This window comes from Pelophylax lessonae (genome assembly GCF_965119305.1).
Source record: "Pelophylax lessonae genome assembly, chromosome: 4".
NCBI lineage: Eukaryota > Metazoa > Chordata > Amphibia > Anura > Ranidae > Pelophylax > Pelophylax lessonae.
In genome coordinates this window covers 482,172,176-482,193,380 of record NC_138771.1, presented here as the reverse complement: position 1 = coordinate 482,193,380, position 21,205 = coordinate 482,172,176, and the positions used below count along the sequence as shown (strand labels likewise).

At 43.7% G+C, this 21,205-nt stretch overlaps 1 protein-coding gene across 1 annotated transcript in view; it reads right to left on the bottom strand.

The window, feature by feature from the left end:
* PTPRO (protein tyrosine phosphatase receptor type O) overlaps window positions 1-18,570 on the bottom strand; it is a 121,069-nt gene extending 102,499 nt beyond the window's left edge. Inside the window, exon 1 of the mRNA XM_082254542.1 lies at window positions 18,328-18,570. Within this exon, the coding sequence (XP_082110668.1) occupies window positions 18,328-18,405 (78 nt within the window). The 5' untranslated portion in view covers window positions 18,406-18,570. The remainder of the gene's footprint in view (window positions 1-18,327) is intronic.
* Window positions 18,571-21,205: the final 2,635 nt, after the last annotated feature.

Genomic DNA, 21,205 nt, shown 5'->3' with positions numbered 1-21,205 from the left:
CTTTCTCCTTCCTCTGTGTATGGCTTGTATTTCATTGTATTCTTAAATTTCGTGTTTAGCCCCCCCCCCCAATGTTGGGAAAACATTTCCAAAAAATTGTGGCAAGAAACAAAATTGCCTTGGGTTTTCTACTTTTTAAAAAAAAAAAGTAATTTTAACCACTTAAGCCCCGGAAGATTTTACCCCCTTCCTGACCAGGGGGTATTTTGCGATTCGGCACTGCGTGACTTTAACGGATAATTGCGCGGACGTGCGACGTTGTACCCAAACAAATTTGACGTCCTTTTTTTCCCACAAACAGAGCTTTCTTTTGGTGGTATTTGATCACCTGTGTGATTTTTTGATCATGCGCTATAAACAAAAAAAGAGCAACAATTTTGCAAAAATAACAATATTTTTCACATTTTTTTATATGAAATTCCCCCCCCCCAAAAAAATGTAAAAATCTAAATTTTTTAACATTTTCGGCCAATTTGTTTTATGCTACATATGTTTGGTAAAAAAAAAAAAATCGCAAAATTGGTTTGCGCAAAAGCTATCGCGTTTACTAACAAAGGGAAAGATTTTTGTCATTTTTGTTGTTTTTTTTTAACGCGTAATGGCGGCGATCTGCGATTTTTTTTGCGGTACTGCGACATTGTGGCGGACAGATTGGACCCTTGACTGACATTTTTGACACTTTTGGGGTTACCAGTGACATTTATACAGTAATCAGTGCTATATATATGCACTGTTACTGTAAAAATACACTGGTAGTGAAGGGGTTAACTTTTTTTGAGAGGGAGGGGCTATGTGTGTCCCTAGGGGCGTGTTTCTAACTGTGATTGGCTGTGGCTTCAGATGTATGAACAGTGATCAACAGTAGAACCGTATGATCATCATTCATACACCGGGGAGAATGACAGGCGGCTTGTTTACACTAGCCGCCTGACTTTCTCCCTCTCCACCGACGATCGCGAGTGCCCGGCTGAGTGAGGGGCTGACCGCCGCAGTAAATAGTCGTGCGGCAGTTGGCAAGTGGTTAAGTGTTTTTGTACTCTTCTGGCATTTTTATTTTACCAGAAAGTAAGGGAAACAGCTTTTTCTTTTCAAAATGTTTGATCTTTTTTTGTTTAAATAGTAAAAATCTATCTGACACAAAAAGAATGACATATAAATAATTTGGGTACAGTGTTGAATAACAAAGTAATTATCAGTCAAACTATCACAGCACTGAAAACCAGGAAAATAGCTTGGTAATAAAGGTCTATTACAGGCTGGTACTTAAAGAACAACTAACAATCTTTAGAGAACAATGCTGTCTAAAAAAAATTATCTTATCTAACATGTTTTTAATCCTGAGACACCATTAAATCATTGCTGAGAAGGCTTATCTCCACTGGGGGGTTTTAAAAATATAATGGACTATAGCTGTGGAACAGATAATGGATTGTAATCACAGGTAGGAAATAGGAGATTAAATTACTTCTTGTAATAGTCATAGTTCCAAACAAAAAGCCTGGCCTCTTGCCTAAGAATTTATTTACGATATAGTGATACTTTATTCCAATGCCCTGTGATAACTCTGATGCTGCCTTCACCCATAGGGTGCCATGGCTTTCTCACAGCCTGTTTTAGTAAAGCCGGGTACACACAAAGAGATTATTGGGCGAATGACCATCTGTTTTTTTTTTTTTGCGTGCTATTCTGCACATCGAAAACAAATACATTACTAAAGTACGGAAATTCTCATACGACAAAATTCGGAAGTTATGCAGTGTATTTGTATTGTATCTTCGGACAAAAACTGTACTGATTAAATGAAAATCATATGATCTGCTATTGTACGGGGAAAAATTTTCGTGTTTGTCACTTCGGAAAATTTCAGATGAAAGCTGTGTACTAACGATTAGATTATTGTAGGATCTCTTCAAAAGTGATATTTTATGTGCAATATTCCAATTGTGTGTCCCTGGCTTAAAGCAGAGCTCCACCCAAAAGGGTAAGCTCAGTTTGTTTCCCCCCCCCCCCCTCTCTGCCACATTTAGCACCTTCGGGGAGGAGTGGGTACCTTTTTTTGACAGGTACTCATCCCCACTTCCAAGGATCTTGCTCCGGTTTGGCCCCTCCTCCTCCTTCCCCCGGCACCAGACAATTCACAAAGCGCAGCACGCTTGGCGCATGCGCAGTAAGGAACCACCTGTGAAGTCGCACCCCACACTTAACTCCTCTTGACATATTTTTTAGGTGAAACAAAATGACTTCAAACTATCCTGAAGTTAGATGAATTAGTGCACAATGAATTTGTATGGTCAGCAAACTTGCCAGGAACAGCAAGTTCAAGTGGGGTGGGTGTTATGGAGTGCCCATTTACTCAACATGCGTAAACACAAGCTCCTTTAACTCCAGTTCCTACAGCTCCCTGGGTTTGTATGCTTTCCTCCTTCAGCAGCTCACAGAGACCACACCTGATGAGGCAGAGGGGTAGCTGGTCAAGTGATCTGCAGCCAGGTGGGAGGCCCTCTATTGCCAGAACAGGCATGCGGGCAGCTTGTCAGGAGCCTAAATGCACACAGCTGCTCCAAAAGACCCATTAAATTTGGGGAACCCCTCCCCATTTGCTACCAGAGTAATGCACTTCCAATGAGGTAGCCTTTATTGTGTCTTCAGGTCTGGGATCTCTCCAGCTTATAACCTGTGTTACCTTGGAATTCATTGTGAGGGATGCTGTTTATGAGGATAAGCACAAGAAGCTGTTTGTGTATAAACTGTATTAATGAAGTACTGATTCTTAGCTGGACTCTGTTGCTTTAGTATCTTATAGAGTTTAAGCTATTCCGCAATATGTTGCCCCAACTGAGCAACAGAGCCACTGTTGTGAAGAGGCCATGTTTGTGCAGCTTTCAGAATCTGCAGTTTATGCATGCTCTTTGCCACTCTGACTTTGTTTTGCGTTATTGATTGTACTTTGCACCTGTTTAGTAAACTGCATCTTAGGGTGACTCTCTAATCATTTGGCTTGGTATGCATTCTGTTACATAAGTACTATCCTTCATCATTAAAAACATATTTCCAACCCTAAAGCTGTAAGGTGTGATCACCGATGCGATCCGATTCTGATGTGGACCAGAAAAAGGCTCCTGCACGACTTTGGTCCGAATTCGATGCAAATTCAGCCATACAGTCTGTATGGCTGAATTTGCATCGCACATACATTGCATGTGATTTGCAGCGCAATGCAGTGTGAATCACATGCTATGTCTGTCATCACTATAGTGTGAACAGGCACTAAGGCATGTCCTGTGAATTAAATGGTAATTATTTGGTGCAGTGGCCGTAAAGGTTTTTGTCTCTAATTGCTTCATTAATTTTATATAACGTCAGCCCTCTCCTGTTCCCAAAACCATAGAACCCAGATGTCCGTTATTTAGAGGGACTCTCCATCTTTGGAAACAAACTTATTCGGTCATTCTTTCCTCCTTAGTTGTCCCTTTTTTGGTCTGATGTATAGCCCTCTATAAAATGTGTTATTTAAAGTGGTAGTAAACTCTCCCCCATAACTTTTGCACATATAATCATCATGAAAAGCACTAAAAATCGCTGTATGTAGAGGTTACATTACTTGCTCTGCTGGCTTGTAATCTGTCCCATTCTTTTTGTTGACATCACCGACATATACGCATCTTATACTGCACACTCTTTGTGCCATCAGTCGAAGTATGTCATGTTCGTCATATTCGCTCTGAGATACCACGAGAATATAGTCTATTCCTGATACATCCCATGTGCATGCGTGCGATTACAGCCCTGGTTCACACGTATGCGTTCTGAAATTGCATTGTGGTTTATGCATGCAATGCAAAATAAACTTCCATTGGCCTCAATGCAAAATGGCCTTCCACTGACTTCAATGCAAAATGACCTTTCATTGACTTCAATGCAAAATCACCATTCATTAACTTCAATGCAAAATTGCCTTCCACTGACTTCAGTGCAAACTTGCCTTTATTTACTTCAATGCAAAATCACCATTCATTAACTTCAATGCAAAATCGCCTTCCATTGACTTCAATGCAAAATTGCCTTTATTTACTTCAATGCAAAATCACCATTCATTAACTTCAATGCAAAATCGCCTTCCATTGACTTCAATGCAAAATCGCCTTCCACTGACCTCAATGCAAAATCATTCATGTAAACCATCAATAAAGTGCTATTCGGTGCAATTAATGTGCAAAATATCAAAAATATTAAATAAAATAAAAATTAAAATATAAAGTGCAGATATTACAATGTAAAACTCCAAAAATGCAAACTGAGTGTAAACAGTCCATAAAACACAACATACAACACAATCTGTGGTAGTAGTTACCCAGGAAGTCCACTAGGGGCCGACTCAACAATTAGAATTATTCATTTATTTATTTAGCACACACCTGGTATTGTTATCGTAAGAGAGGTTGTATTTAGTAATTTAGAAAGGCATTCCAGCCAAAATACAATACACAATCTGAATAGACTAACATAAGATACATTGTATCGGAGTCATAATACCAGCAAATCTAGACATCATTAAATGTAACAAGTAGAATCCAATATTCAATACACCGGAAGGATAGCTCAGCGCGGCTATATAATACAGATGGCACCTCGAATTAGCCAGCTACAGATGACGCTGTGTTCACAGCGAAGCGCGTATAGCCATTGGCCGAGAGGCAGCCACGTGACTTCAGGTCGGAAAGGAGAACGCTGAGGAGCGATACACCACCGCACCTAACATAGGCACTTACAGGCTTTATCATGTTATATGTTTGTGAGTATTCCATTGTATTTTAACCTAATAAATTCACAGTTTAAACGGTCCTCACTATGTCCAGCAATTCTTTATTTCATGAGGACACCTGAGAATACCGCTTAAAGAAGAAGGATCGCTTCCAACATAGTCCAAACAGCTTTGCAAGAAACAACAGCTCACTCCACTATAATCTGCTTTAAAAACACCACATAGTGGTAAGTAGATACCCTAAGGGGGAGACCCCGAAGTTGCAAGACCAAGTATCCTGCTTCTGTTACCGCAAAGAACTGTTTTATGGACTGTTTACACTCAGTTTGCATTTTTGGAGTTTTACATTGTAATATCTGCACTTTATATTTTAATTTTTATTTTATTTAATATTTTTGATATTTTGCACATTAATTGCACCGAATAGCACTTTATTGATGGTTTACATGAATGGTTTAATCACCATTTTCTAAAATTGTTTTATGAACACTTATTTATATATTTAAAATAGCAGCGCTGCAATCACTGACCTTCACTCATTTAAAGCACTAGCACTTTTATTGCAGCAGGCAGCTAATTTATAAACACTTAATTGGATAATTATCACACATCCCATAAGCGCGAGGTCCACAGTCCCGATATTTTCAATGCAAAATCGCCTTTCATTGATTCAATGCAAATGCGCCTTCCACTGACTTCAATGCAAGGTCACCTTCCATTACATAGTTACACATTTACATAGTTACATTGTTAGTGAGGTTGAAAAAAGACACCAGTCCACCCAGTCCAACCTATGATGAGTGAGTGTGTGTGTGTTTTTGTCAATAGTAAATTGTATACCTCTGTATGTTGTGGTCGTTAAGGTGCCCATCTAATAGTTTTTTGAAACTATCAATGCTCCTTGCTGATACCACTGCTTGTGGAAGAGAATTCCACATCCTTACTGCTCTGACGGTATAGAACCCTTTACGCAGTTTAAGGTTAAACCATTTCTCTTCTAATTTTAGCGAATGGTCACGAGTCCTTTTATATTCCCTTTCACTGAAAAGTTTGTTCCTATGCTAGGGTCACCACCAGTACGGTATTTGTACATTGATATCATATCCCCTCCCAAGCGTCTCTTCTCTATAGAGAATAAGTTCAGTACTTGTAGTCTTTCCTCATAGCTGATGTCCTCCAGTCCCTTTATTATCTTTGTTGCCCTTCTCTGGACTCTCTCCAGTTCCAGCACATCCTTCCTGAGGACCGGTGTCCAGAACTGGACGGTACTCTAGATGCGGCCGGATTAAAGTCTTGTAGAGTGGGAGAAATGCAATGCAAAATCGCCATCCATTGACTTCAGTTCTAAATCGGAGTCCACCGGGCAGAAAGCCCGTGTGAAAGGACCCTTAGGAGGTGTGCCAGAACCCTTGCCGCATTTCTATGCCTCCTCCTATCCACAGTTCCAAACAAATACAAAAAAATTGTACTCTATGGCCCATACACATGATCCAAAAATCACACGAAAAATATCGCTTTCGAATCGATCGTATGATATTCTGATAGTTAGTACACAGCTTTTGAGAGCCAATCACAACATTTTATCGGATATTATCTGATTGGAAGAGCACGAAGATCGTACAATTTTTGTTTATTCAGTACAGTTGTCCTTCCAAAATACAATATAATACATGACATCACTTCCAATTTTTTTTTCTGTCGTACGAGAATTTTCATAACTTCTGTAAACTCTTCATTTTCGATATGCGACTAGCATACAAAGAAAAATGGACGATCTGTCGCCCGACATTCGGATCCTGTGTATGGGCCACACATCATCCATAAAAAGTTCATACAACTATTCTATAGGATGTGTACAATACCAGGAGAAATATTAGAAAATAAAGAAAAGGGAAAATGTTATTTATTTATTTTTTTTAACCGGTTGCCGACCGCCGCAGTATATAGTCTAGACTATATACTGCGGCGGTCAGCCCTGGCCAGGCAGAGTGACGTATGGATACGTCACTCGCCTGTCACTGACTTGCGAGCCTATTGCGGGCGGGCGCGCGCCCGCCGAGGCGCGCGCCCGCCGCGGCTCCTTCACAGACAAATCAGACTAGATGTCCGCCGGTCACACTACGATCGCTCCTGTGAAGGGAGAAAGGCGGAGCGGCTTATGTAAACAAGCCGCCCGTCATTCTCCCTGGTGTAAAAATGAAGATCTGACGGTTCTACTATGTAGAACCGTTGATCTTTGCTTTTACACCAATAGCCATGTCCCTGCACAGTTAGAAACACGCCCCTAGGACACACTTAACCCCTCCCTGTCCAATAATTTTAACCCCTTCCCTGCCAGTGTCATTTTTGCAGTAACAGTGCATATATATAGCACTGATTACTGCAGTAATGTCACTGGTACCCCCAAAAGTGTCAAAAATGTCAGTCAAGGGTCCGATCTGTCCGCCGCAATGTCGCAGTACCGCAAAAAAAATCGCAGATCGCCGCCATTACTCGTTAAAAAAAAAACACCAAAAATGACAAAAATCTTTCCCTTTGTTAGTAAACGCGATAACTTTTGCGCAAACCAATCAAAATACACTTTTTGCGATTTTTTTTACCAAACATATGTAGCGTAAAACAATTTGGCCGAAAATGTTAAAAAATTTTGATTTTTAAATTCTTTTGGGGGGAATTTCATATAAAAAAATGTGAAAAATATTGTTATTTTTGCAAAAATTACGCTCTTTTTTTGTTTATAGCGCATGATCAAAAAATCGCACAGGTGATCAAATACCACCAAAAGAAAGCTCTGTTTGTGGGAAAAAAAGGACGTGAAATTCGTTTAGGTACAGCGTCGCACGACCGCGCAATTGTTCGTCAAAGTCACGCAGTAAAAAATCGCAAAAAACCCCCTGGTCTTTTAGCAGCCAAATCCTCCGGGGCTTAAGTGGTTAACAAAAATAATCCTGTTTGAAGCTTATTTCTACTCAAAATTAGGAAATATTTGTTTTCTTTGGTTCTACTTTACTCACAATGATGATCCCTTTTAATCTCTGTAATACAGATTTAAGCAAACAGTTAATAAAACAGCATAAAAAAAAACATGTAAAAGCTTAGAAAACTATGGGACTAAAACAAACATTGTTTAATTAGAAACCAGAAACTCCTGTGATAGAAGTGTCAAGTCAGTGCCACTCAGTGCACATTCCTGACCTGCTCAGCAAGGGACACTTGTTGATCTGAACTCCTTCACATCGCTAAAGATTTCCTTCATTTAATTATAAAACAAAATAAGAACTGGCTATCATCCATCAACGACTGCAACGAACCGTTCATTTCATCAGTTCAGTCACGTCAAATTGAATGAACTATTCATCAGTTTTTCGTCCATTTTTCATCCGTTTTTCATCCATTTTTCACCCGTTTTTCGTCCGTTATTCATCCCTTTTTTTTTTTTTTACATCCACTACCAATGCAAAAACAGATGAAAAATGGACCGTTTGTCAGTTTACATCCGTTTTTCTTCCAATCTGTTTTTTTAACAGAAGAAAAATAAGGTTTTCATCCATTCAAAAAAAAATGGATTTTTGTAAGAACTTACCGTAAAATCCTTTTCTCTTAAGCTCATTGACAGACGTAGTCTTCTTGATTCTCAAGAGCTGGGTTATGTTGTCTCCGCAGGAGTAGGACTAGGCAGAATGACAAAACGTTCTGGCTCCACCCTAGGGGGCAGTCCCTGAGGGTATATCCTCCCTCTCTCTGCTACAGGGAATCAGTTCTGTTTAAAGCAGTACAGAGAAATTAACCCAACCCACTCAATGATAGAGGGGCGGGTACTACGTCTGTCAATGAGCTTAAGAGAAAAGGATTTTACGGTAAGTTCTTACAAAAATCCATTTTTCTCTATCGCTCATTGACAGACGTAGTCTTCTTGATTCTCAAGAGCTGGGACATCCAGAAGCAGTGCCACAAATGAGGGGTGGGATTGACAAAATCAAATCCAATCTAGAAGGCCCAACCGGTGCCAAACTAGAAGTTTTAAAGGCTCATTATAAACAAAGAATGAGACTAAAGAAAAATTTTCCAACGGAAAAAACCCTCGAGGTAGACCACTGGTCTCCTCAAATTGCGGCCTGCAAAACCTTGCGGCCAAATGAGGCATCAGACGATGCCATTACATCAACTTTATAATGTTTAGAGAAGGTATGCACCGACGACCAGGTAGCCGCCTTGCACACCTGGACCACTGACGCCTGATGGCGAAAGGCCCATGACGCACTAAGTGCCCGAGTGGAGTGCGTCTTAACAGGGAACGGGGGCTCCCGACCCTTAATAGAATAAGCCTGCACTACCGTCTGTCTGATCCATCTGGAAATGGTCGCGGCAGATGCAGGCAACCCCTTTTTGGGTCCATCTGGGATCACAAAAAGTGAATCCGTCTTGCGAAACGAGTCTGTCGTTTTCAAGTATACCCTGATCGCCCGGACCACATCCAAGGAGTGCAAAGCAAATTCCCGAGGATGACTGGGCTTAGGACACAGGGAAGGTAATACAATTTCTTCATTCAGATGAAATTCTGAAACTACTTTTGGTAGGAAGGATGGATTCGGACGAAGAACCACCTTATCTCTATGAACCACCAGATATGGTGAACGACAAGATAATGCGGCCAGTTCTGACACCCTGCGTGCAGAAGTAATAGCCACCAAGAAGGCCACCTTCTGGGACAACGTGGGTAGAGGAATCTCCCTAATATCTTCAAAGGGAGGTTTCTGAAGAACCGACAACACTAAATTAAGATCCCAGGGGGGTAACGGCGCGTGCACTGGCGGAGCCAGATGTCGCACCCCCTGGATGAAATTCCGCACCAAGGAATGAGTAGCCAAAGGCTTCTGAAAGAAGATGGCTAATGCTGAGACCTGACCCTTGATAGTACTCAAGGCCAGTTTCTGCTCAACCCCTTGTTGCAGAAAAGCCAATATTCGACTAATCGAATAAGACCGAGGACGGAACCCCAAAGGTTCACACCATGCAATGTAGGACTTCCATGTGCGATGATAAATCTTTCTGGAAGTCGCTTTCCTTGCTTCAACTAGAGTAGGAATAACTGAAGCTGACAAACCTTTGTCCTTCAGCACCTGGGTCTCAATAGCCAGGCCATTAAAGCCAGCGATCGTAAAGCAGGATGGAGGATCGGTCCCTGAGACAGTAGATCCTCTCTGAGAGGAAGTCTCCACGGGACTTCCGCCACCAGTCTGACCATGTCGGCGTACCAAGCTCGACGAGGCCAGTCCGGAGCTACCAGGATTACTGGGATTCCTTCCTCCTCTACCCTGCGAAGAAGTCTTGGCAGTAACGCGAGAGGAGGGAAGGCATATATTAGCTGGTATTGCCCCCACGGGGCGATCAGTGCGTCTGCGGTTTCTGCTAGAGGATCGCGGGAGCGAGCCACGAATCTCTGAACTTTCCTGTTGAATCGTGATGCCAACAGATCCACATCCGGGGTGCCCCACCGTAGGCACAACTGGTGGAAAACGTCTGGATGGAGGGACCATTCCCCCTGATCCAGGGTCTGACGGCTGAGATAATCTGCCTGCCAATTCTCCACCCCCGGAATGAACACCGCAGAGATTGCTGGAACAAATCGTTCCGCCCAGCGAAGAATGCAAGCCACTTCTTTGGCCGCTCGGACACTCTTGGTGCCCCCCTGGTGATTGACATAAGCCACGGCCGTGGTATTGTCCGACTGGATCCGAACCGGGCTGCCCTGGAGCTGCTCGGTCCAGTGAATCAGACAAAGTCTGATCGCTCTCAGTTCCAATACATTTATCGGTAATCTGGATTCTTCCGGGGACCAAAGTCCCTGGGCAGATAATTGACCGAGAATTCCTCCCCATCCGGATAGACTGGCATCCGTGGTCATTATCGTCCAATATATTGGCAGAAATGACTTTCCCTGGCTGAGCATTGGAGACCGAAGCCACCAAACCAGAGACTCTCTGGTCTGTTTGCTCAATCGTATCTGATTGTCCAGGGATTCCGGATTCCGATTCCATCTGAGGAGAATCTCTTGCTGAAGAATTCGGGTATGGGACTGGGCAAATGGGACTGCTTCGAATGAAGCCACCATCAACCCCAGAACCCTTATGCAAGTCCGAAGGGAAGACCAGCTGTTGGACAGTAACAACTGGACTGCTGATTGAATCTTTCGAAGTTTCCCTACCGGAAGAAACACTCTTGTCCTGACTGTGTCTAGAATTAGACCCAGATATTCGAGCCTCTGGGTGGGAACCAGAAAAGACTTTTGCTGGTTCACCAGCCACCCGAATTCCTGTAAAGAAATCATAGTAATTTCTATGTTTTGTAGCAAGGTCTGAGGAGACTCTGCATGAAGCAGAAGATCGTCTAGGTAACCTAGAATCGATATACCTCTTTGGCGCAGAAGTGCCAACATTGGGGTCAACACTTTTGTGAAGACCCGCGGAGCCGTGGCGAGACCGAAAGGTAACGCCACAAACTGATAGTGGTACTCCTCTACGGAAAAGCGTAGAAAACGCTGATGTCCTGCGAAAATGGGAATGTGAAGATAGGCGTCCTTGATGTCTATGGACGCTAGGACATCCCCTGGATGCAGGAAGGCTGCTACCGTGCGAATGGACTCCATTCTGAATCTTCTTATGTTGACGAAAGAATTGAGTGCTCTTAAGTCCAGAATTGGACGCACTTTGCCCTCTTTCCTGGGTATTGTAAACAGGTTTGAATAAAACCCTAAAAACCGTTCTGTCCAAGGAACGTGGACTACCACTCCTTGTAGTAGTAGATCTGTGACTGCTCTCCGCAGATCTTCTAGACGATCCGGAGATAGTCGGATATTGGAAGGGAAGAATCGCGCCGGTGGGAGAGATCGAAACTCGATCTTGTACCCTGACTTTATGACTTCGCAAACCCATTTGTCCGGGATTCTGGAAAGCCATGGATCCGGGAACCGGCGAAGACGTCCCCCCACCCCAGTTATGGGTGGGGGCGCACCTTCAGGCTTTGGAAGGTTTATCTTCAGGTCTGGAGGGGGCGGGCTTTTGCTTGCCCGACCAACGACCCCTGACGCCTCCTGTAGGAACCTTGGAGGACTTAGTTTTTTCACCCGCTGGACGAAAAAACCTCTTGTGAGCAGAAAAAGAAGGCCCTCGTCTTTGATGAGTTCCTCTACCTTTAAAATTTTGCGGTAAAAAGGTGCTTTTTCCACCGGTGAGATCCTTAATGATCTCATCTAAGTTGGCTCCAAATAGACGTTCTCCTGAAAAGGGGATATTAGCCAATGCTTTTTTGGAACCTTGGTCGGCTATCCAACCTTTTAGCCACAGTGTACGCCTGAGAACCACTGCTGAGACTGATGCTCGCGCCATTAATGGAGTGGCGTCTAACGCCGCATCACATACAAACTGTAACCCCTGTATCATTTGTTCCAACAAATCTGATACCGCCTGAGGGACTTCTTCTAAGTCCCGGCGTAACCACTTGGTCCATTCAGTTACAGCCTGCGAAACCAGACCAATAGCAATTATTGGCCTGAAAGCTGATCCAATCAAGGAAAACATGGTGCGAGACATAGCTTCTATTTTGCGATCCACTGGATCTTTAAAAGACGGAGTGTCTTCTAAAGGAATAACCGTGGCTTTATTCAATCTAGCAATTGGTGAATCCACCACAGGTGGTTCTGTCCATTTCTTAATCAGGGTTTCCTCAAACGGATAACGCCTGTCAATGCGTTTGGAAATATTAAAAGTGCGTTTTGGCAGACGCCATTCTTCATCGATTGGATTGCCAAAACATTTGGGCAATGGAAAAACCTTTGCCACTTTGATGCGCTTTTTAGTCCCAAAGGGGATCTCAGTTTCAGCTATTTCTGATGGAATACCCTGTAACCTTAAGGTCTCTTGAACAGATACAATGAGTGCGTTTACCAACGCTTCCTCTCGGGCTATGGCGGATGCCGAAACATCCTCCTCACTGTCTGAAGAGACAGGACCCGAGACACCAATACCAGATGAAGTACCTGCAACTGCAGAAATAGGCTCAGAGTCTGAATCCGAGGTTTCAGATAATAAGGGGTTAGGCGGGGGTCGCTTTCTTGCGCCCTGTCCCTGACAAGCCACTTCCACCCGGGACACAAAAGTTTCCATAATGGCTGACAAAGATTCAATTGTCAATGGGGTGCTGGAGGATCCCGCAGACCCCTCGAGGGGATCCGGAGGAGATACATGAGTGGCAGGGTCCATGTTAATACAGGACACTTTTGCCAGCAATAAACAAAAAAACCTTTTTTTTTTTTTTTTTTTAAATTTTTTTTTTTTTTTTTTATGTGTCTCCCCCTAGCGCAATAGCGCCCCTCAGAGTACCTGCTTCTCGATCCCACAGAGAGAGAGAGGGACCCCCAAGGCTCACCAACCGATGCAGTGCAGTTTCCAACAAACTGCAGCCAGCGTCTGTCTTTACAGACTGGAAGGAGCTGTTTGCTTTTTCCCGGGCAGAAGGCGTGGCTCCGCCCCCTGTGTACGCCTTCCGACGTTCCCAGCCCTCCACGAGGAAGCTGGGCTCACAAAACATGGCCGCCCCCATAGAAGAGACATAAGACTCCAAAAACATGGCGGCCGACGTGACCTGAGGACATACATGCATTCGGTCTACGGCAAAATGGCGGCGGACCGCCGATATCGTCTTCCCAGCACATCCACCTGCACTCTGCTGAGAGGTGACATATGGATCTACAGAGATACACTGCACATAAGGTAGGATTATACCTCCTATGTTTGCTGTAATGTTACAGTCTGCTGGGTAGAGTGTTAGCTCTTGAACCAAGTCCACTTCCCACAAACACATGCTGTATTACAAGGGGGACTTGCAAGTGTCAGATATATACTGACCATATATGGAGGGGCCCATAATATATACTGCCTCATAATGAGGAAAAAAGGGAACGTTTACTCACCATACCGAACCGACAGGCACCCTCTCTTCATAATACCCTCTCCACCGAGGTGGGGGTTTGTGGACGCCTCGACTCTCTGGTCCTGGCGTCCAAGCGAGCTTTTAACTCGCAAAGTCAGTCCCTTTACTGGGACTCCGTCGCGGCCGACTCAGCGCACTGGTCTGCACGCGCTTTTAGGCAGAAACCGGGGTGACCACTGGATCTCACATCCAGCCCGTCGCCCGGCCCCGCATACTTACTTGAATATGTCGCGGCCGACCAAGCGCAGTGCCTGGTCTGCACGCGCTCGTAGGCCGGCTGGGGTGACCACAAGTGTCGCCCAGTCCGGCATTTTTGCTTGAAGATCTCACAGGAAAAAAACACTGGAGAAAAAACTACCTAAAAAATGTCTTTCTTTAAAGAAAAAAGTCTTGCCAGGACCAAAAGATCCCAGCAAGGAGCTTAGGTCCTTACTCCTGACTAGACAGAAAAAAACTGATTCCCTGTAGCAGAGAGAGGGAGGATATACCCTCAGGGACTGCCCCCTAGGGTGGAGCCAGAACGTTTTGTCATTCTGCCTAGTCCTACTCCTGCGGAGACAACATAACCCAGCTCTTGAGAATCAAGAAGACTACGTCTGTCAATGAGCGATAGAGAAATGGATATTGACGGAAGCGGATGTAAATGGATGATCATCCGTCGTCATCCGTTTTTCATCCATCAACAGATGGATGAAAAAACGGACAAATGGTCCATATGTGTGAAAGGGGCCTTAGTGCCCGTTCACACATATGCAATGTCAGATATCACATGTGATTCGCAGTGCACTGCTCTGAAAATCACATGCAATGTCTGTGTGTTTCGAATTCAGCCATACAGATTGTAATGCTTATTTTGCATTGTATTCGGACCAAAGTCACACAGGACCCTTTTTTTGGTTCGCACCAGAATCGGATCACATGGGTGTTCACACCTATGCGATCCAATTCCTGTCCGAACTCACAGTTCGCACTGCGATATGCGAACTGATCTGGGGGTGTCGTTAACTTTGTATTGACAACCCCAGCAATTTGCATATGTCAGTGTGAACTGCCTGCGAGTTGAATGCGATGCGGTAACCCACAGTGGATTTGCAGGGTTCCCGCATCGCATATGTGTGAATCGGCACTTAATCCCGGTTCACACTGGTGTGATGCGGGAAACCCTGCAATTCATTGTCGGTTCCCACATCGCACCTGAATCTCACACTGGTTCACATTGAACTGCGAACCACTGGGGGTGTCAATGTAAAGTTAATGACACCTCCAGATTGGTTCGCAGATCACAGTGTGAACTTTTAAATGGTGCAGGAATCGGATCGCATAGGTGTGAACACTTATGCGATCCGATTCCAGTGCAGACCCAAAAAGGGCCCTGCACCATTTTGGTGCGAATGCCATGCGATTTTAGCCATACAGTTTGTATGGCTGAATTTGCATCACGCACACATCGCATGTGATCTGCACAGCAATGCGGTGTGACTCACATGCGATGTCTGTGATCGCACTAGTTTGAACCCAATCTTAGGCCTAGTTCACACTTGTGCGGCTCTGCGAGCCGTGTTTTGCAGGGACACAGCCACTCATTCATTTAAATGGGCTGCTTGGTCTCCTGAAAACGCAGTGAAAAGGTCCCTGCTTCCCTTTTAAAATCGCAGCTCGCAATGCGGTTCCTAGTGCGGTAAGTGGCTTCTGCGATTTCCAATGTGCGCAGATGCCTTTAGGATTAATTTATTTTTTCTGTTCAGCCACTTACGTGAGCTAAAAAATGATCAGATTCCTCCATTCTCACAAGCAAGGTGTGTGAAGGAAACCTCTTCCCCCTGCTAAGATCTTTGACAGCAGGACTCTCTGCTCTCAGAATACAGTGATCAGTGGCTGCAGCCATTCGACAAAAGTTGAGATATACCGATACCAGTATGGGTGCCGATACCGAGTATTTTCATGAGTATTCATACTTGTCAAAATTCTCCCGATACCCAAAACGGATATTTTGCAGTGCAATTTGCATCCATACAAAATTAATGGGTGCAAATCGCACTGCAAAGAATCGCAATCGCATGGAATTTGAACAGGAATGCGGTTTCCGAATGTCATGTAGTTTCCCCCACCTCTCCTGTTTGAGCCCTGGCTAAAATTACTATGACAAGCCTGGGTTTACACAGGAACAGTGGGGAAAATGCATGTGAATCAGACAGGAATCTTCCCCATTCCTGTTGAAATTGCATGTAATTATTTGCAGTGCGATTTGCGGTCATTCATTTTGTATGGACAAAATCAGACCACATAGTATCAGTATTTGTATTTGACCAAAAGTATCGGTACTTGTATTCGCCGATAAAAAAGGGTATCTGTGCATCCCTACACAAAAGCTTTCCAACATTCCACTTTGACAGAAGTTGATCTAACAATTCCCTCTGTTCTCAGCTGCATAAGGAGCTCAGAGAGCTAGGGGAAAAGAAACTGTAGCTCACTGGTTTTCCCAGTGAACAGCTGTGCAAGTCTAATCTTCGGAGGAGAGCAGGCTGAGTTCCCAGCTCATCCAGAAAATGGACCATGCTTTGCTTTAATGCTTAGTATGGTCAGTTTGTAATAGGAAAGTAGAGGGACTGGCAGAATCACTGAGTATTTTAATACAAAAAGAAGAGGATCATATTTCATACAAGTACATGGTACAGCAGGCACATATCAGGAATAAAGGTTGGAGTAACATATTTTTTATAGCAAAACCTTGGACAGGTTTAACATTTCTTTCTCCCTAGAAGACCTGAAAGGTTAAAAGAAAAAATGCCCCCAATATGTATTGGGGTACCAACAATCAACCCCTAGAAAAGTGGTATAAGCCATTCCCTACTCTACAGGCAATTTGATTCTAAGAATATGGACCCAAAGTCACCATACCGAAGTCACACAGTACGCTATCCAACCAATGAAATGGCACAAACAATACAGGGGAAGCAATAAGGCTCTGCATTCAAAGATACACACCATGCCAGCAATGTCCATTATACAGAGATGCACACAGACACTATACGGTAATGTCCAATATACAGGGATGCACACATACTGGTAATACCCTATATAATCAGACAGACATGCACAGTATATGGGTAATGTCCTCTATACACAGCTACACACACACTATACAGTAATGTCCTAAATATATATATATATACTGTATAGTATACAAAATTTCCCCTATACACAGATACATACACACATAATACGGTAACATCACACTACGGTAACATCACACACATACTATACAGTAATGTCATATATATATAGATACACACCATGCCAGCAATTATACAGAGATGTACACAGACACTATACGGTAAAGTCCAATATACAGGGATGCACACAGACACCATACGGTAATGTACATATACTGGTAATACCCTATATAATCAGACAGACATGCACAGTATATGGGTAACACAGCTACACACACACACTATACAGTAATGTCCTAAATATATATATATCTATATATATATATATATATATATATATATATACTGTATGTCATACAAAATGTCCCCTATATACAGATACATACACACATAATACGGTAACATCCCCCTTATACACAGCTACAAACACACACTATACAGTAATGTCATTTATATATATATATATATATATATATATATATATGGATATGTATATATATATATACATACATACTGTATATATTATACAAAATTTCCCCTATTATACACACATAATATGGTAACATGCCTTCCTTACACACTGCGCCACACACACTATACAGTAATGCCATATATATATATATATATATATATATATATATATATATATATATATATGCTGTATATTATACAAAATTTCCCCTATACACAGATACATACACACATAATACGGTAACATCCCTTATACACAGCGACACACACACTATACAGTAATATTATATATATATATATATATATATATATATATATATATATACTGTATATATTATACAAAATTTCCCCTATACACAGATACTGTACATACACACATAATACGGTAACGTCCCTTATACACAGATATACACACACTATACGGTAAAGTCTCCCCTACTCGAATACACACACAATACTATAATATCCCCTAAACACAGATACACACACTGTATATAGTAATGTCCCCTATACACAGATGCACACACTGTATACAGTAATGTCATTTATACACAGATACCAATACTGTATGGTAATATCCCCCATACACAGATACGGACACACAAAACCAATAACATCCCCTATACACAATTGCACACACACTATACGGTAATGTCTCCTATACACAGATGCAGATACACACTATACAGTAATATCCCCTATATACATGTACACTATAGGGAGATGTCCCCTATAAACCGATACAAGCACACTATACCGCTTATGACCCCGATACATAGGTACATGCTAACTATATGCTAATGTCCTCTGTACACAGATACATTTCTCCCATTTACAGATATATACACAGTATACATGAAATCTCTTCTTCCAGATGCTGACACACTGTGAGCAGATAGTAATAGATAGTAATAGAGAGAGGCCTTTTCTCACCTGAACCCAGAGCCCCAGTATACACAGGATGGAGGGAATCATTGAGGCGTACAATCTTCTCCTCTGCTCCATCACCATTGATGTGAAGTGTCAGCAGACAGACAATAGAATGTGGAATTGGAATGTGGAATGGAGGCCTGATGTTAGTGTGTAGCCAGGAATCATGGAGGAGAAGACAGAGCCGAGATGAGGAGACATCTGCATCTCCTCTCATCAGGACCAGAGAGATCCCTCCTCACATGACATCATTCTCTGCCAGCTCACTGCCCCTCCTGCAGCAGATTATTCTATGCCTTCCACTGCACACACCCAGCATTGCCTTCTCACTAATATTAAAGGATGCCAAGATGTGTAAATCCCATGGTGCCCCTCCCCCCAATCCTCTCTACCAATATGCCATGATGCAGGACAGTGAATACAGTATAAGCCCCTCTTCAGCAGCAATAGATAATGCAAAAGTGTGTGTATAGCCATTAGCCAATAGGCATTCCTCAATAAAAATCCATGCTGCTGGGCAGAGTATATAACATGGAGCCCCTCTTATCTGTGCAGTGAATGTTCCCTCATCATCAAATACATCTCATATTTCCAGGTATTGTTTATATCCAGGACCTTCTCCTCACCAATACTGTATGGTGCCAGACACTACATACACCCTACATACCTATTCCACAATAGTACGCAATGCCAGGCCGTGGATATATCCAGGTGCCCCTGTTCAACAATGTTTAATCATGCTAAACAATGTATATACCAAGGTGGAGCTTCTTCCCACCAATACTACACAATGCCAGATGCCAGACAATGTATATACCCAACAGTCCCTCCTTACTAATATTACAGGATGCCAAGCAATGAAAATACCCAAGATGCCCTCTCACCATTATTACACAATGCCAGGCAGCGTATACTGTATGTTCAACATACAGTGTACACAAAGCAACATATGCCAAAGTACTTGTACCTACACTCTCAGGAGTGTAGGGGAAATTCTTCCACCCCCCCCCCCCCCAGTAAAGATACTCCCTCACGGCACTGAACCCCCTGGCTCCCAGCCCACCACCCCAGTACAGACCCACCCCCTCAGCCAGGGGCATATCATGAAATCAGTGGGCCTGTGTGCAAGATAAAAAGTGGGCCCTAGGCAAAAAAAAAAGTGGCGTACACATCGCGGTGCTGTGAAATGTGGGAGTGGCCTAAATTGCGCTAAGTATTGGGCGTGGCTTAAAGGGAGTGTGGTTTAATTGAGTTTGAGATGCCTTACATAGTGTAGAATGCGGTATTGTTAAATAGGGAATGTACAGTGTGGAGTGTACGGCAGTGGGTAATATGTGCAGGTGAGGAGTACAGTGTATGGAGGTGGGTAGTATGTGCAGGAGAGGAGTGCAGAATGTATGGAGGTGGGTAGTATGTGCAGGTGAGGAGTACAGAGTGTGTATGGAGGTGGGTAGTATGTGCAGGAGAGGAGTGCAGAATGTATGGAGGTGGGTAGTATGTGCAGGAGAGGAGTGCGGAGTGTATGGAGGTGGGTAGTATGTGCAGGAGAGGAGTGCGGAGTGTATAGAGGTGTGTAGTATGTGCAGTAGAGGAGTGCGGAGTGTATAGAGGTGGGTAGTATGTGCAAGAGAGGAGAACAGAGTGTATAGAGGTGGGTAGTATATGCAGCAGAGGAGTGCGGAGTGTATGGGGATGGGTATTATGTGCAGCAGAGCAGTGCGGAGTGTATGGAGGTGGGTAGAATGTGCAGGAGAGGAGTGCAGAGTGTATGGAGGTGGGTAGTATGTGCAGCAGAGGACTGTGGAGTGTATGGAGGTGGGTAGAATGTGCAGGAGAGGAGTGCAGAGTGTATAGAGGTGGATAGTATGTGCAGGAGAGGAGTGGGGAGTGTATGGAGGTGGGTAGTATGTGCGGGAGGGAAGTGCAGAGTGAATGGAAGTAGGTAGTATGTGCAGGTGAGAAGTTTAGAGTGTATGGAGGTGGGTAGTATGTGCAGGAGAGGAGTGTGGAGTGTATGGAGGTGGGTAGTATTTGCAGGAGAGGAGTGGGGAGTGTATGGTGTTGGGTAGTATGTGCAGGAGAGGAGTGTGGAGTGTATAGAGTTGGGTAGTATGTGCAGGAGAGGAGTGTGGAGTGTATGGAGTTGGGTAGTATGTGCAGGAGAGGAGTGTGGAGTGTATGGAGATGGGTTGTATGTGCAGGAGAGGAGTGCAGATTGTATGGAGGTGGGTAGTATGTGCAGGAGAGGAGTGCAGATTGTATGGAGGTGGGTAGTTTGTGCGGAAGAGAAGTGTGGAGTGTATGGAAGTAGGTAGTATGTGCAAGTGACAAATATGGAGTGTATGGAGGTGGGTAGTTTGTGCAGGAGAGGAGTGTGGAGTGTATGGAGTTGGGTAGTATGTACAGGAGAGGAGTGTGGAGTGTATGGAGGTGGGTAGTATGTGCAGGAGAGGAGTGTGGAGTGTATGGAGGTGGGTAGTATGTGCAGGAGAGGAGTGTGGAGTGTATGGAGGTGAGTAGTATGTGCAGGAGAGGAGTGTGGAGTGTATGGAGGTGGGTAGTATGTGCAGGAGAGGAGTGTGGAGTGTATGGAGGTGGGTAGTATGTGCAGGAGAGGAGTGTGGAGTGTATGGAGGTGGGTAGTATGTGCAGGAGAGGAGTGTGGAGTGTATGGAGGTGGGTAGCATGTGCAGGAGAGGAGTGTGGAGTGTATGGAGGTGGGTAGTATGTGCAGGAGAGGAGTGTGGAGTGTATGGAGGTGGGTAGTATGTGCAGGAGAGGAGTGTGGAGTGTATGGAGGTGGGTAGTATGTGCAGGAGAGGAGTGTGGAGTGTATGGAGGTGGGTAGTATGTGCAGGAGAGGAGTGTGGAGTGTATGGAG